The 15000-nt window shown below is 35.2% G+C and overlaps 1 protein-coding gene across 2 annotated transcripts in view; it reads left to right on the forward strand.

Moving 5' to 3' along the window:
- gtdc1 (glycosyltransferase-like domain containing 1) overlaps positions 1–15000 on the forward strand; it is a 295974-nt gene that overhangs the window by 278691 nt on the left and 2283 nt on the right. Inside the window, exons 8-9 of one of the 2 annotated variants that reach the window (XM_039757368.1) lie at positions 9083–9153; positions 9715–9806. The exons of the other annotated variant lie outside the window; for it this stretch is intronic. Of the exons in view, the coding sequence (XP_039613302.1) occupies positions 9083–9153; positions 9715–9806 (163 nt within the window). The remainder of the gene's footprint in view (positions 1–9082; positions 9154–9714; positions 9807–15000) is intronic. 2 annotated transcript variants of the gene reach the window in all.

A 15000-nucleotide genomic window follows, 5' to 3' on the forward strand; every position in this document is an offset into this window, starting at 1 on the left:
CTTGGTTTCCTCCAAACATGACGCCTGGTATTCACACCAAAGAGTTCAATCTTTTTCTCATCAGACCAGAGAATTTTGTTTCTCATGGTCTGAGAGTCCTTCAGGTGCCTTTTGGCAAACTACAGGCGGGCTGCCATGTGCCTTTTACTAAGGAGTGGCTTCCATCTTGCCACTCTACCATACAGGCCCAGATTGGTGGATTGCTGCAGAGATGGTTGTCCTTCTGGAAGGTTCTCCTATCTCCACAGAGGACCTCTGGAGCTCTGACAGAGTGGCCATCGGGTTCTTGGTCACCTCCCTGACTAAGGCCCTTCTCCCCCGATCGCTCAGTTTAGATGGCTGGCCAGCTCTAGGAAGAGTCCTGGTGGTTTCGAACTTCTTCCACTTACGGATGATGGATGCCACTGTGCTCATTGGGACCTTCAAAGCAGCAGAAATGTTTCTGTAACCTTCCCCAGATTTGTGCCTCGAGACAATCCTGTCTTGGAGGTCTACAGACAATTCCTTTGACTTCATGCTGTTTGTGCTCTGACATGAACTGTCAACTGTGGGACCTTATATAGACAGGTGTGTGCCTTTCCAAATCATGTCCAATCAACTGAATTTACCACAAGTGGACTCCAATTAAGCTGCAGAAAAATCTCAAGGATGATCAGAGGAAACAGGATGCACCTGAGCTCAATTTTGAGCTTCATGGCAAAGGCTGTGAATACTTATGTACATGTGCTTTCTCAATTTATTTATTTTTAATAAATTTGCAAAAATCTCAAGTAAACTTTTTTCATTATGGGGTGTTGTGTGTAGAATTCTGAGGAAAAAAATGAATGTAATCCATTTTGGAATAAGGCTGTAACATAACAAAATGTGGAAAAAGTGATGTGCTGTGAATACTTTCCGGATGCACTGTATATGATTACATGTGTGTCGCACCCTATCCCAATTTCTTTTACTTTGGTTAAATTCTTGACAAAAAGCACACTTGTTTTTTTTTATATATATATATATATATATATATATCTGTGTCTTTTAAGAAAGTCTTTATTTGATATTTGGACTTCAGTGTTCACACATTATACACTTTACGTCAGCATTTAGCCAATTATTAGTAGAACATGAAAAAAGTTTCTGTTCTTGTAATGTGTTCAACATTTCTTGCCTCACATTTCCTGTCATCCTACATTTACACAGATCGTTGTTGACGCGGAACACACATGAAATGTATGTGTTCCAAATAATGATATATTATTTACTCTATGCAATTCAAGGAATCTCAAACCCTGATAAATAGACTTGAGCTGAGAGAACTTTGTGTACAACAAGCTGCATTGGTGGGGGGATGGGATAGCAGACTGCCTCCTGCAGATGCTGATCGACACATTTGCAATACAAATGATGCTGATAAGGAGTTGCAAGTGAATTAAAGTTGGGATTATGAGTTTTTTCGTAGGCTTTAGGGATTGTAGTATTAGCTTCTTTTCTTTTCAGCACAGAAATAACCTTTAAACTTTTTTTTATATTTTAACCAGCAAACCTGCAATTCTCAAAAGAATCGCAAATCCAAGAATGGTAATCACTTTCTGTTCCCTCCGATATTTGGAGGGAAGAAAAATCATGGAGGGTGGGTGCGTCCTTGGAAAGTTTTCATTTAATTAAATAAACATATTTGTACTAAAGCGGTTTCTTTTTGGAGCCGTTACTTATCTGGTTCTGGTGTTTCAGAAGCGCATTGTAGGCGCCTGCGTTCATCGTTTATATCCATGCGGTTTCGTTTTTGTTTTTCTAGTTTGACTTCTTTCATTTTCTGGAGTTATTTCTTTAATAGTGTTAGCAAAAAATACCTCACTACAAACTACATGAGATAAGTAACATAAAAAATATGTATTAAAAAAATAAAAAATAAGTATTTCTTTAAGTTTGGCTTATGTACTGGTATAAAAGTAATAAACTAGAAAAATATTCATGTCTTTTAACAGTCTTTGACACTATATGACTATTACATATTTATGATAGCTTAATGTTTATATTCTGATTACTCTAAACATTAACCTTCTGTTTATTAAAACAGATTTGTATCATAATTATATAACATTACATTCTCATACCTGCTTAATCCAATTCAAGGTCACAAGAGGCTGTAGCCTATTCTGTTGGCATCATATGCAAGACAAGAGAGTATACTTTCTTGCTATATTCAGTTTATGTGTTTTTATTCACTTTAATACCTAGTTCAACTTTTTTCACTAGTCATAATGGAGACGATTTAGAGGACTAGGGTGGAACTAATGAGATGCATCAAAGTCAATCCTGCAGCTTTTGTGTTCTGAAAATGTTTTTTAAAATATACAATATTCTACAAGTCTTATTTTAAGTCTGTTAATTTGCTTGTGAAAGCACTAGAGCAAAGACACTAGAATAAACGCAAATAACCATTATCAAAATAAAATTTATAAGAATTTCTTTTGTTTTTCAAAAACTCATTGTTCACCTTGTGAGATGGCTAGAACAATACAGGTGTGGTTTCTGAAGCCTCTCCTTCAGGCTTCTTAGCCAATACATATTCTATGTAAATTCCACCAATGGCACAGCTCATGCAAATTAACTGTGACCACAGATCCTGTGGTGCTTCAGGGAGATATTTGGAAATGGCTTGGCGAACAGCCTTTAACCAGATATAAAATCATAGCCTTATATCAACAAGGCCATACCCATGCGAGCAGTACCACACTAAACTGAATTTTTAAGATGCGTTTTTCAAGCTCTGATAAAGAAATTTGAAAAACCTGGACAAGCAAAAGAAAGATAACACAATGGAAAACCCAAAATGCTGTCAGCGCCTGATGAACAACGCTTAAAGGTCACTTCCTTAACGTTCAGAGAGGAATCCACTGAAGTGCTTGCTCAGTATCCCTTCAAATTGCAAGTAGAGACTTCTGTCACACCCAGAAGTTTTAAAAGAAATGGTTTTGTAGTCAATTTTGTAGCTAAGAAAGCATCATTTTAGAAAGGCAACAAGCAAAAGAGATTGCAGTACACAGAAGTCTATGACGCAGTGACCTTTTGCAGGAAGTGTTATGAAGCGATGAGTCCAAATTTAAAGTTTTTGTCTGCCAAACATACTAGAATGTCAGAAGAACAGTACATTGATACCTGTCTGCAGCCATGTGTGAATCACAGTGGCAGCTTCGTCATAGTCTCGGGGAGGGCATTTCAGCTATCGGCATAGGGGATCCTGGCAAAATCAATGGAATATTGAGACATATAAACAGATTTTGATTAATCATGCCGTAGCTTTGGGAAAGTTAAAATCCCTAGAAGAAGCCAGGAAGAATCAACCAAGGAACTAGTTGGAAAGTACTATACAGTAGTTTACCAATTACTTCCATTTTACATTCCACACAAAACATACTTTTTGTTTTATTAGTATTTATTTTTGTGTATTTTAATGTTATATAGGGTTTTCACTAGCAAAAAACCACTGCCCAGATAGCTAGATTTAAAATTATTTTTTGGATGTCCTAAGACTTTTTCATAGTTTGTTAGCATTCAAAATTTTAAAAGGGTATTTTTTTCTTTTTTTTTATTTAGTGATTTAAATCAGATGGAAGCATAGTGTCAATAGTTATAAATGCTGCTGCTTCATGGATCCTGTGTTCTGGGTTCATATTCTGATCCCAGTCATTGTCTATATGACGTTTTTAAGTATTCCAGTGTCCATAAGGGTTTTTTCTTCCAGGTGCTCTGATTCTTCTCCCATTTCTTCAAAGACTTCCATGTTTTGTTGATGGCTGAATTTGAAATGGTATATCTGTGCCTAAGTGTCCACTTTGAATGACTGCAATACCATCCAGGCTTAGCTCTTGCTATCGCTGTGATGCCCCTGAAAAACAATCCACTCCCTTCTGATTTAAAACTGGACTTACAGGTTTAAGAATTTTGTCTCACAATATGACTCTTTGTATGCAAGTCGGCAAAATAACATACTTCAGATAGCATCCGTGACATTTTCTATCTATATATCTGCAGTGGTGTGAAAAACTATTTGCCCCCTTCCTGATTTCTTATTCTTTTGCATGTTTGTCACACAAAATGTTTCTGATCATCAAACACATTTAACCATTAGTCAAATATAACACAAGTAAACACAAAATGCAGTTTTTAAATTATGGTTTTTATTATTTAGGGAGAAAAAAAATCCAAACCTACATGGCCCTGTGTGAAAAAGTAAATGCCCCCTGAACCTAATAACTGGTTGGGCCACCCTTAGCAGCAATAACTGCAATCAAGCATTTGCGATAACTTGCAATGAGTCTTTTACAGCGCTCTGGAGGAATTCTGGCCCACTCATCTTTGCAGAATTGTTGTAATTCAGCTTTATTTGAGGGTTTTCTAGCATGAACCGCCTTTGTAAGGTCATGCCATAGCATCTCAATTGGATTCAGGTCAGGACTTTGACTAGGCCACTCCAAAGTCTTCATTTTGTTTTTATTCAGCCATGCAGAAGATTTGCTGATGTGTTTTGGGCCATTGTCCTGTTGCAGCACCCAAGATTGCTTCAGCTTGAGTTGATGAAGAGATGGCCGGACATTCTCCTTCAGGATTTTTTGGTAGACAGTAGAATTCATGGTTCCATCTATCACAGCAAGCCTTCCAGGTCCTGAAGCAGCAAAACAACCCCAGACCATCACACTACCACCACCATATTTTACTGTTGGTATGATGTTCTTTTTCTGAAATGCTGTGTTCCTTTTACGCCAGATGTAACGGGACATTTGCCTTCCAAAAAGTTCAACTTTTGTCTCATCAGTCCACAAGGTATTTTCCCAAAAGTCTTGGCAATCATTGAGATGTTTCTTAGCAAAATTGAGACGAGCCCTAATGTTCTTTTTGCTTAACAGTGGTTTGCGTCTTGGAAATCTGCCATGCAGGCCGTTTTTGCCCAGTCTCTTTCTTATGGTGGAGTCGTGAACACTGACCTAATTGAGGCAAGTGAGGTCTGCAGTTCTTTAGATGTTGTCCTGGGGTCTTTTGTGACCTCTTGCATGAGTCGTCTCTGTGCTCTTGGGATAATTTTGGTCGGCCGGCCACTCCTGGGAAGGTTCACCACTGTTCTATGTTTTTGCCATTTGTGGATAATGGTTCTCACTGTGGTTCACTGGAGTCCCAAAGCTTTAGAAATGGCTTTATAACCTTTACCAGACTGATAGATCTCAATTACTTCTGTTCTCATTTGTTCCTGAATTTCTTTGGATCTTGGCATGATGTCTAGCTTTTGAGGTGCTTTTGGTCTACTTCACACAGGGCCAAGTAGGTTTGGATTTTTTTTCTCCCTAAATAATAAAAACCATCATTTAAAAGCTGCATTTTGTGTTTACTTGTGTTATATTTGACTAATGGTTAAATGTGTTTGATGATCAGAAACATTTTGTGTGACAAACATGCAAAAGAATAAGAAATCAGGAAGGGGGCAAATAGTTTTTCACACCACTGTATATACACCTTTCTGTAAAGCTGCTGTTAGTTTAAAGGATGTTTGCAGTGGCCACCCACTCTGCAAAGAAAAAAGGAAATATTTGGAAGAACTTTCAGTTGTGGTATATTAAGAACGGAGGGCAGAAAAGGAATAATGGATTAAGTTAAAACATGCTGGGAGTGTTCTGATGTCACAAGCCTGCCTTAGGCACATTTCAGGCTGTGCAAATCATTGTGGTTGGATTTTAAGTGATTATCATATCTCTTTCTAGTCATTTTCATTAACTCTTTACTCTGTGTCTTCTTAAATAATAATGCCACTGTTTCAAATTTTATTAGAGCTCTGAAAATACATATAGTTCCATATCTGCAAAAAAGTTTAATTGTCTTGGAGTCTCTATCTTACAATGACAATAACAGAATAACGCATGAGTTACAGTAACTCATTTTAATCCCATCTGCTAAGTACGACAACATTAGCATTTCAACTTAATTAAAAACACCCTTAAAGCAGCAATGTTTTAATCACTTCATTTTATTTACTCTCCCCTGGAATCACTTATAATTGTAACTTTCTATTTTTTAATAATGAGACATTTTTCCACTCTCTGTGCATCTCACACAAAAAGGTGCTGTCGATAATTAGCAGTCCACTCATATTACTAGACTTAGGTGTCACAATTGTGTCTCATCCTCATTACAGCAAAATTTAACCTATCTGATTCATTATTGCTGAATAATGTGACTGGAAACCCTTGCAGGCCCTGAAGAAAAAGTAATTCAGCCAAGCAAAATTATCAGCTAATTATATTTAGAATCAAAAGCCCAATAACTATTTGCACACAAATTATGAGACTTGAAGTGTATAGACCTTAGTATTAAGCTTCATAGATTTTAGTAGACAGTTTATTAATTGGAATTGAGAGGTCATTGTCTTGCCTTTTTGACATCAAATCAATTAGAAGTTTATTTAGAATATACTGTTAATGTATACTATATGTTATGTTCAAGATTAGAGTTAAGTACAATACAGTATTAACATAACGATTTCTCCTTATGAAACATTAATACATATAAAAACATTGATCTTGTCATTTGTTATTAATTCAAAATATATATTTCTTTGCAGTTGATGAACAGAGGTTTATAGTACTGTACGTGTGCTGCCAAAATTCCTAAACCTGTTTTGTTAAAAGTAAAACATCTTCCTTCATCATATTTCGAAATGTGAAGAATTATAAAATTTGAATCTGAATGCTTCTAAGTTTATGGAGCTAGCTGAGTTTGTAGCACAATGTTACAGGATACTGGGTTGAGGATTTTGCATGTTCTCCCTGTGTGTGTTTGGGTTCTTGCCCCACATCCCAAAGTCATAACTGTTACATTAAATGGTGACCATAAACTGGCCTGACTGTGAATGTGTACAAGTGTGCACTGTATGGACCTGGAACCCAGTCCCACCTTATGAACAGTGAGAACGAAGCAGTTTTGACAGATAAGACAAGCCCATTCAGTCCATCAAGATTATTTGGTTAGCAAATAGCTAAAGTACATTTTTACAATATCTCATCAAGATACTTTAAAAGTTATCTAGTTTTCGTTTTTCTTTTCTAGCTTGACTAAGTAGTCATTTGTTGTATAAGTTCAACTTGATTCTGTGCAATGTTTTTTTCTTCAAATAAAATTTTAAAAAGTCTAGTTTTCCGTTTCAGTTATATGACTTGATAGTCTTTACCATAAATCAATACTAGTCCATTGGCCATGCTGTCTTTCTCAGGGGTTGGAGCTGATTTGTTTTCAATCCTATTTTTTTTTGTAAAAATTGATCTTTTTGTATGTAATGATTACAATAAAATTTTTAAAAAGTACTATGAGAATGACAATACAACCATGAACTACATTGGCTGTTTAGAAATGGATAAATGGATGATTAATGTATTAAATTTCACAGAGCACAGTTAGGTGAAACTTGACATTTTAGTGTCTAATTATTAATTTCTTTCATAACAAATGAAGAATTATGTTTAATCTTCATAGTTTTTTTCTTTTGATGTTTGAGGGAAAATGGCCGTAAAGTTATTTGTGATTAGTTCCAAACCTATAGTGTAGATTTACTAGTTAAACAGTTATAATTCAGAATGTAGCTAAGTATTTGGCTTTATCATTGCCTGGTTTGGGAACAGCATTGTTCCGGAGAACAAGGTCCTACAATAGGTAGTACAGCAGAAAAGCTTTAGGACCTTTCTGTTTTCCATTAAAGACTTCTTTATCAAGCATTGCATCCGCAAAGCCTGCAGCATGTGGAGGACCGGTCTTAATTCTCCACAGTCTCTTTGTCCCACTTCCATCTGACATAAGGTACCATAGCATCAGAACCAGTTCTGCTAGGTTCTGCAACAGCTTCTACCCCATGGCTGTCCGGACTCTGACTAATCTGTGCCCCACCTTCAGATCTACTCCTAGTACCTTATTTATATGCAGTATATTTGTTACTACTTCTGGTTTTACTATTAATTGTTGTTATTATTCATTTATTTGTTACTATTTCAATTTATTACTATATGTTCATTACCTATTATTTATGGATCTATTTATAGTATTGTTATTTTCTTGTCCTACACTTGTCCAGTGTTAATGTATATGTTGCACTGCTATCTTGGGGTACATTATTATGTACCACTATATGCTTCAGTACTGTGTATGGATGGTATGCCTGTAAGGCTACTTGATTATTAGAGATGTGTAAAACTTTCAATATTTATTTTGTCAGTTTACTAGGAGCCCATAAAAGGAGAAACATTGCATTGCAATTTGAGTGATACTTTCTTCCTCTTCTGTTGGTTAACTACATTTCTTACCAGGAAGATTAATCCTTTACATTGTATGCTTTATGTCAGGTTATTTCTATGTCATTTCTAATGTGACAATATACTGTAAATATGTACACTGCATATTTCATGCCTTCAGTAACACACAGTTTTGTAAAGTATTTCACAGCAACTGTTAGTTTACCTAGAATATTAAAATAGCATTTCTTTTTAAGACTTATGTGTCCTCTTTAAGAAGGTAGAGTAAACCAAAAAATAAAACATGAATAGAACATGTGCATATGCTAGTCTGTTTTCATTTTATTTCAGCATTTTATTTTGAACATGATCAGGTTTCAAATCAGAAAATTATAATTGAGCCTGAGTACTAAAAGCAGATGTCACAAACAAAAACATGTAGGATTTAAGAAAACTATCAACATTGTTAAACATAAACATTTTTTTTCATAAACTGCTGTTAATGTATACTTGTATATAAAATATATAATTTACACTCTGTTTTTTCTCTTCATATAATTAGGTGTAGTATTATCTGTATTCATTTCAAAATACAAAGTCGTATTCTGTTGTTCTGTTGATTTATTCAGCACAGTCAAACTGAGATTTACAGGAATATTTTATTTTAACCAGTTTTTGGATAGTTTGTTTCTATACAATGTTTTCTTTTTTACACCATTAAGTTTATTGTTTTGACTACTTAATTTGTAATTTTTGTTCTGTATGTAATAAACATTGCCTTTCCATATATAATTGAATATTTACCTTCATCTTTACTTATGTTAAAGGTTAGAAGCTGTTTATTGTGGATGCTACCCTTTGTGCCCAAAGGCTCTTGTTTACCCTGAAATTTTTCCAGGTATGCAAGTACAAGTACAAAAAAACAATGAGTTTTACCATTATTATTATTAATAAAGCTTCTAAGAAGCGCTAATAAACTTCAGAGATTTTTCTTTTTAAAAATGTTAAAGGTTATTTTTCCTTCATCATATACTATATACAAATTTTCCCAGTCTTGTGTTGTTATTATCAACCTGTAAAATTTATAACATACGATTGCAGAAGGCTGTCTTTGTTCTGTTCCACTACCTTAAAACTCAGCAATAGAGGATGCTCAAAGAACCTATAATCACAAATAATAAAATTCATTTTCAGTCTACATATCCATCTCGAGTGTTTCATTTAGTAAAAAACTTTTAATCCACCCAAAGGAAATTCATAGTGTGCATACCATAACCATGCTGAAGTATTTTACATTAAAAATCCTTTTGAGTTGAGGTAAATTTGAAAATCATGCTTAAATAATGTACAACATGAGACTGCACAGAGCAATATACATTTTTAATTACTAAAGTGACTAATATCTAGGTTGTGCTTTGAGGTTTTAGTTTCATTAAAAATGTATCTGTTTTCCTTGCAGCTGAATATCTATACTCTACACCTGAACAACTCTTTAAGAGACTTCAAACTTTCTGCACAAAAACAGACCTTGTAAGAAAACATCACGTTAAGGTAGCAAATATAAAGAATTACCATGGGCTTTAATTCCAGCTATCATTAACATTTGCAAACGTTAAAATAAATGTGTTTGGGCTTTTTTTCAAGACAGATATAATGACTGGTGCAAGTGAGGACTAATTAACATTTACATAAGGTGAAGGTGAAAATGTATTAAAGTTGAGAAATATATTTATTAAACATGAAACTAGTTTGCAAACATATAGAGAATGTTTGGTTTTGCATTTATTGCATCAAAGAAAAAATGTAATTTTACTTTATTAAGCCTAAAATAAATCTTTCATATTCCAGTTTCATCTATTTACCACACTATGTACATCATTGTCACTTTAAATTGACAATTAGATTGTATAACATTTTATATGCTTCGTAAAATCTAACCTTAGGAAGTTCTAATATCAAAATAAGTGTTTAGTTGACCTTTGATGTTTGCATATGTGATAATTAGCCTGATTTTTCTAAAATATAGCACACAGAAGTATGTGTTAGGATAACATTGTCTGCAATATGCCCTTACTGAACTTCTGGTACTACAGACTATATTTCTGGCATGGATATATTTAGGCCTTTTTCTCCCACAGTCCAGAGACATGCAGGTTAGGTGCATTGGCAATTCTAAATTGTCCCTAGTGTGTGCTTGGTGTGTCTGTGTGCCCCGTGGTGGGCTGGCACCCTGCCTGCGGTTTGTTTCCTGACTTGCGCCCTGTGCTGTGCTCCAGAAGACCCCCATGACCCTGTAGTTAGGATATAGGGGGTTGGATGATGGATGGATATATTTAGGCCTTTATAGATCAAGCAAGACAGCCATGTTTCTTACAGAAATTTACCTTACTACAAATAAATACACCTGAGTTAAAGAAGAAATAATAATAATACCAACATGCCACTATCCATTTTTGATTATTACTAATTACCTGTAAAAATTAAAATCATAGTGTGCACATGTCTATAGCTGTAAAGCACAACCTGTGTTTGTTTGCTTTGTTTGCATATCTTTGTTTTTAAGCCAAAATCTTGCAATTTGGCACCCATCTAGTAATCATTATATGTCAGGTTTCTGACAGGACTTACCTCACCTGAGGAGTAGTGAGTAGCAAGAAACACTACATTATCATCTTTTGACAGAGAAGTAGTGCTGCACAGGTTGTGATGGTTGCATGATCATTACAACACTTGCCTTTCACTAATTAGGTAAAACTAACTTTGTTCAGTACAGGGCCAGGTTTGGGACTAGAGCATTTTCCATGAACAAGGAAGAAGCCAATCCTGGACTGGGCACCAATTCATTGTAGGGCACACTTAAATGCAAATACATGCTCACTCCAGGCCAGTTTAGAGTTACTTAGTTTTATCTGCATTTCTTTAGGATATGGAAGGAAAACTGAAGTACCTAGAGCAAAACCCAAGCCAACTTAAGTAGGATGTCCAAACACTATACAGGTGATGATTGGGCCATTATCTGAACTCAGCCTCTTGTGTCTGTGAGTAATCTACACCATGATGTGAGGCTCCACAAATGCCACTGCCACTGTCAACAGACAGTCAACTGTGTGTCTCTGCCACCTCTTTTGTGATTATGAAACTGCTATCTCTTACATGCTGACACACCGTGAAAGAGTAATGCAAATTGTGGTTTGGGCAAACACATACTGGTAGGTGTGAGGCAACATTTGCTGAAAATCTCTTCTGCAGTGTTGCCATTTGTTGGAGAAGACAGGCAGATGGACACTTTCATGCACAGTCCTCATTTTTTGTGCCATTGCCGGATGTGTTACATTCATTTTGGCATGTGCATTATTCTGATATCACTCTGAAGCTGACCATCTTCTGACAAACTGCCCAGTGTCCAGCAGTACCTGCTGTGAACCCTTTCTTAAGCCTTCTTCCACTTTGTGGGGAGCTTGGCACCTTGAGAATTCACCATTAACTTTCATGCCAGGGATGGCTAATGAGGTTAGTTGGAACTGAACTTCTGACTGTGCTGTGCCATAAAATATGTGTAACTGCCACCTCCACACACTTTTTTTCCACCACAGTCTTTATATATTAACAGATTTTGGCAACACACAGTCAACTGGCTGAAACTGCAACGGTAGTGCTGGTCAGTTTCCGTTATGAAGTATGCCACTGCACACATGTTGCACAGCACCTAGTGGCATACATTTTATAGTTCTATCACATTTGTAGTAGGTGGCCTGCAGTATGGTACATTCAGATAATCTTTCGCAGTCATTTTTAACTATTTTAACTTGCAGTTAACTTTCAGGTGATTACTGTCACTAGTACAGCAATGCAAATAGATAGAGCAGTGATATTTATGAGTATATTGTGACATATAAGACCTGACAGTGAGACTTAAGCTGCTTATATATACATTCTTCATGTGTATCCTTTTGTAAGACTGTTTTAAATTTTGTGTGCAAATAAATCTGATTTCATTGGTTTATGGATTGTGAAGTAGTCATCACTTCCATAATTCCTACAATCATTTCTTTAAAAACCCTGCTTTACGAGAGTCCTTGATTGAGCTTTGGTCATGTTTGTGTAAAGGTTGCACATTCTCCCCATATCCTTATAAATACTTCCCACATCCAAAAGCCATATGTGTTAGGTTTACTGTGACTCTAAATTGCCTCTGAAATGATGGCTTTGGCTGATTGAGGACACCCTATGTTAGATTCCCCACATTGACTGAATTAAGACTTATGTCTATTCATTATAAAACATGTTGAAAATTAGAAATTTGCAAAGCAGGAATTAGTGCTGAACATGACACAGGTCCATCACATGACACACTCATGCACACACACTGAGACCAATTAGACTCACCACTTATCCTAAGTTATACATTTTTGGGATGTGGGAGTAAAGGCAATGTACTAAAAGTAAAACCCATAAACCAACTCAGAACATGCAAATTACTTTTTAACCTGTTTAACAGATCATTTAACTAGATGTTTATATATCTAATAGTTAAACATTTTATTGAGAGTCAGTTAAAATGTGGGAGCAGATTGCACACATGGACAGCATAATTATGTGCTGTGCATAAAAATAATTGCAACACATTTTGTTTTGTTTATCATAGAAGTAGTTTTTCCATTGTCCTTTCCCCTTCGTAACTTCTAAAATCATTCGTTTATAGATGGATGGATAGATGTACCTTCCTTTACAATATATCAAGAACATAAAAAAACTAAATAAAGGATATATGCCCTTGTGTAATAGTCTAGTTTTATTTTGGACTCTAGTGCTGTTAGAGCAACTAAACTTCTTCTAATAAACTATCAGTCTAACTAAACAGGCTCTTTATGAATGAATGTATACTTTCTGCAGTGGATTTACAGGGCTGCTTTCTGCTTTGAGCCCAAACTTACAACAACAGGCTTTAGCCTTTTTAATCTTGAGCTGAAATAAACCAACTCATTAATTGAATAATACATTGGTATCTATTTATACCATCGAAAGAAAGAGAGAGAGAAAGAAACAAAGTGATAAGAGAAAGAAAAAGAAAAATTTCAGAGAGGCTAAAGTACTATTTTGTGAAAGTCTAAAATGTTAATGTTATCATTAAAGTTAGTTTTGTTCTTTTTGTGATATTTTAATACTATAATAATAATGAGAATACCTTAGTACAGAATTCATGTTTTCATAATTTTCCATATATTCAGAATACTGTACATTTTTTATAATATTGATGTTAAATTGATTCCATTATGCTAATGTATGAGACAGTTAAAGTTGTAAAAATGAAAGAAACAAAACTCAATTTAACACCTAATTTCATACTCATTATCGTTCACTGTCTATTAACTAAGCAATGGTTCAGAAGGTGGTTCTTAATAGTTAAAAATGCTGACAGGACAGCTCTTTGGCCCTGCATTATTACTTGTAAATTCCATACGTTCTGAGGTTTATAGTCTTAAACTTAAAAAGAATTTCTTGGCTGTGTAACAATATTTGTCTCCTGCTTTTCACTGTATTACAATAATGATGATTATATCAATTATTAGTAATAATGTTTTTATAGTCAAGACTGCAGGGAGCAGCAAAAGGTTCAAGTTAAGAAGTATCTCAAACAATACGATACTATACAATCCATCAAAGCCTACATAAACATGCACCCACACTGACATTACGTGAGTCAATTGAAAAGCACCACAAAAGCTAACAGGATTTCTTTGAATCATAGAATGTAGATTGCGTCCGAGAGGGAAACCTGCATACTGTGCATAGAAGGTGACCTAGTCAGGCTACTTGGTGCACCATGGCACCATTTCACCATATATAAAGAGACCTGTCATGCTTAGAACTAGCCTTAAGTGACATCTCTTTGTTGAGTTTACATTTATTGTTGCTTGATCTTTTAGGTTATGCTCATAATGGCTGTTAAATTAAATATTTTGCATGGAATATTGCTCTGTATACATTTACATAGATACATTAATATTCACTTAAGATCCTTTTTGAGTTTATTATTATTGCATGTTTGGCAGACTCATTTACCCAAGGTGACTTATGAGCTCAGGCTACATTGTAGTTGTTTAAGTGACAGGAAAGTGAAATTACAACCCTAAACATTAAAGCATTATTGAGGAACTTTCATAGGTATATCTTCAGGCTGCTTATATTAAATGGTTTAAATAAACAATGAAAATATTTTAGATTGGTTTATAAAGATAGCACTTATCTCTTTGTAAAGGACTTCAATGTAGAGTTAGGCTGTATGCTGATTTTAAAATGGTACCTAATTTACTTTATGAGCTAATTTACCCCATTCTCATTTTGGGTCCCTAACTGGCATAGGCCGAGTTGGATACCTGTTTTCATAATAAATTGCAGCCTCCAATTATTCTGTTAGCTGAATCAAAATGATTCATAAAGACATTGGAGTCCTCTACTCACTAATCTTTTTTTTTTTTTTTACTACCGCAACATAATGTTAAAAGCAGTGTTGAAAGTATGTAATGTCTTAAGTGTGATCAACACAAATCTCAAATTTTCCTTAATTTTTGGGGGCTTAATATTTTGTCTATAATTTACCTACTGTTGATGCCTCAATTTGTGGACTGACGGATGGCATTAGGCGTTAACTATGTCTGCCTACTTCATGATACCATGGACATTAGAACTGTATGAAGTTGTCCTGGTCATGCTCAATCAAATAATTTGCTGACTCAGCACAGTA

Source organism: Polypterus senegalus, chromosome 6 (genome assembly GCF_016835505.1).
Source record: "Polypterus senegalus isolate Bchr_013 chromosome 6, ASM1683550v1, whole genome shotgun sequence".
In the NCBI taxonomy this organism is placed as follows: Eukaryota; Metazoa; Chordata; class Cladistia; order Polypteriformes; family Polypteridae; genus Polypterus; species Polypterus senegalus.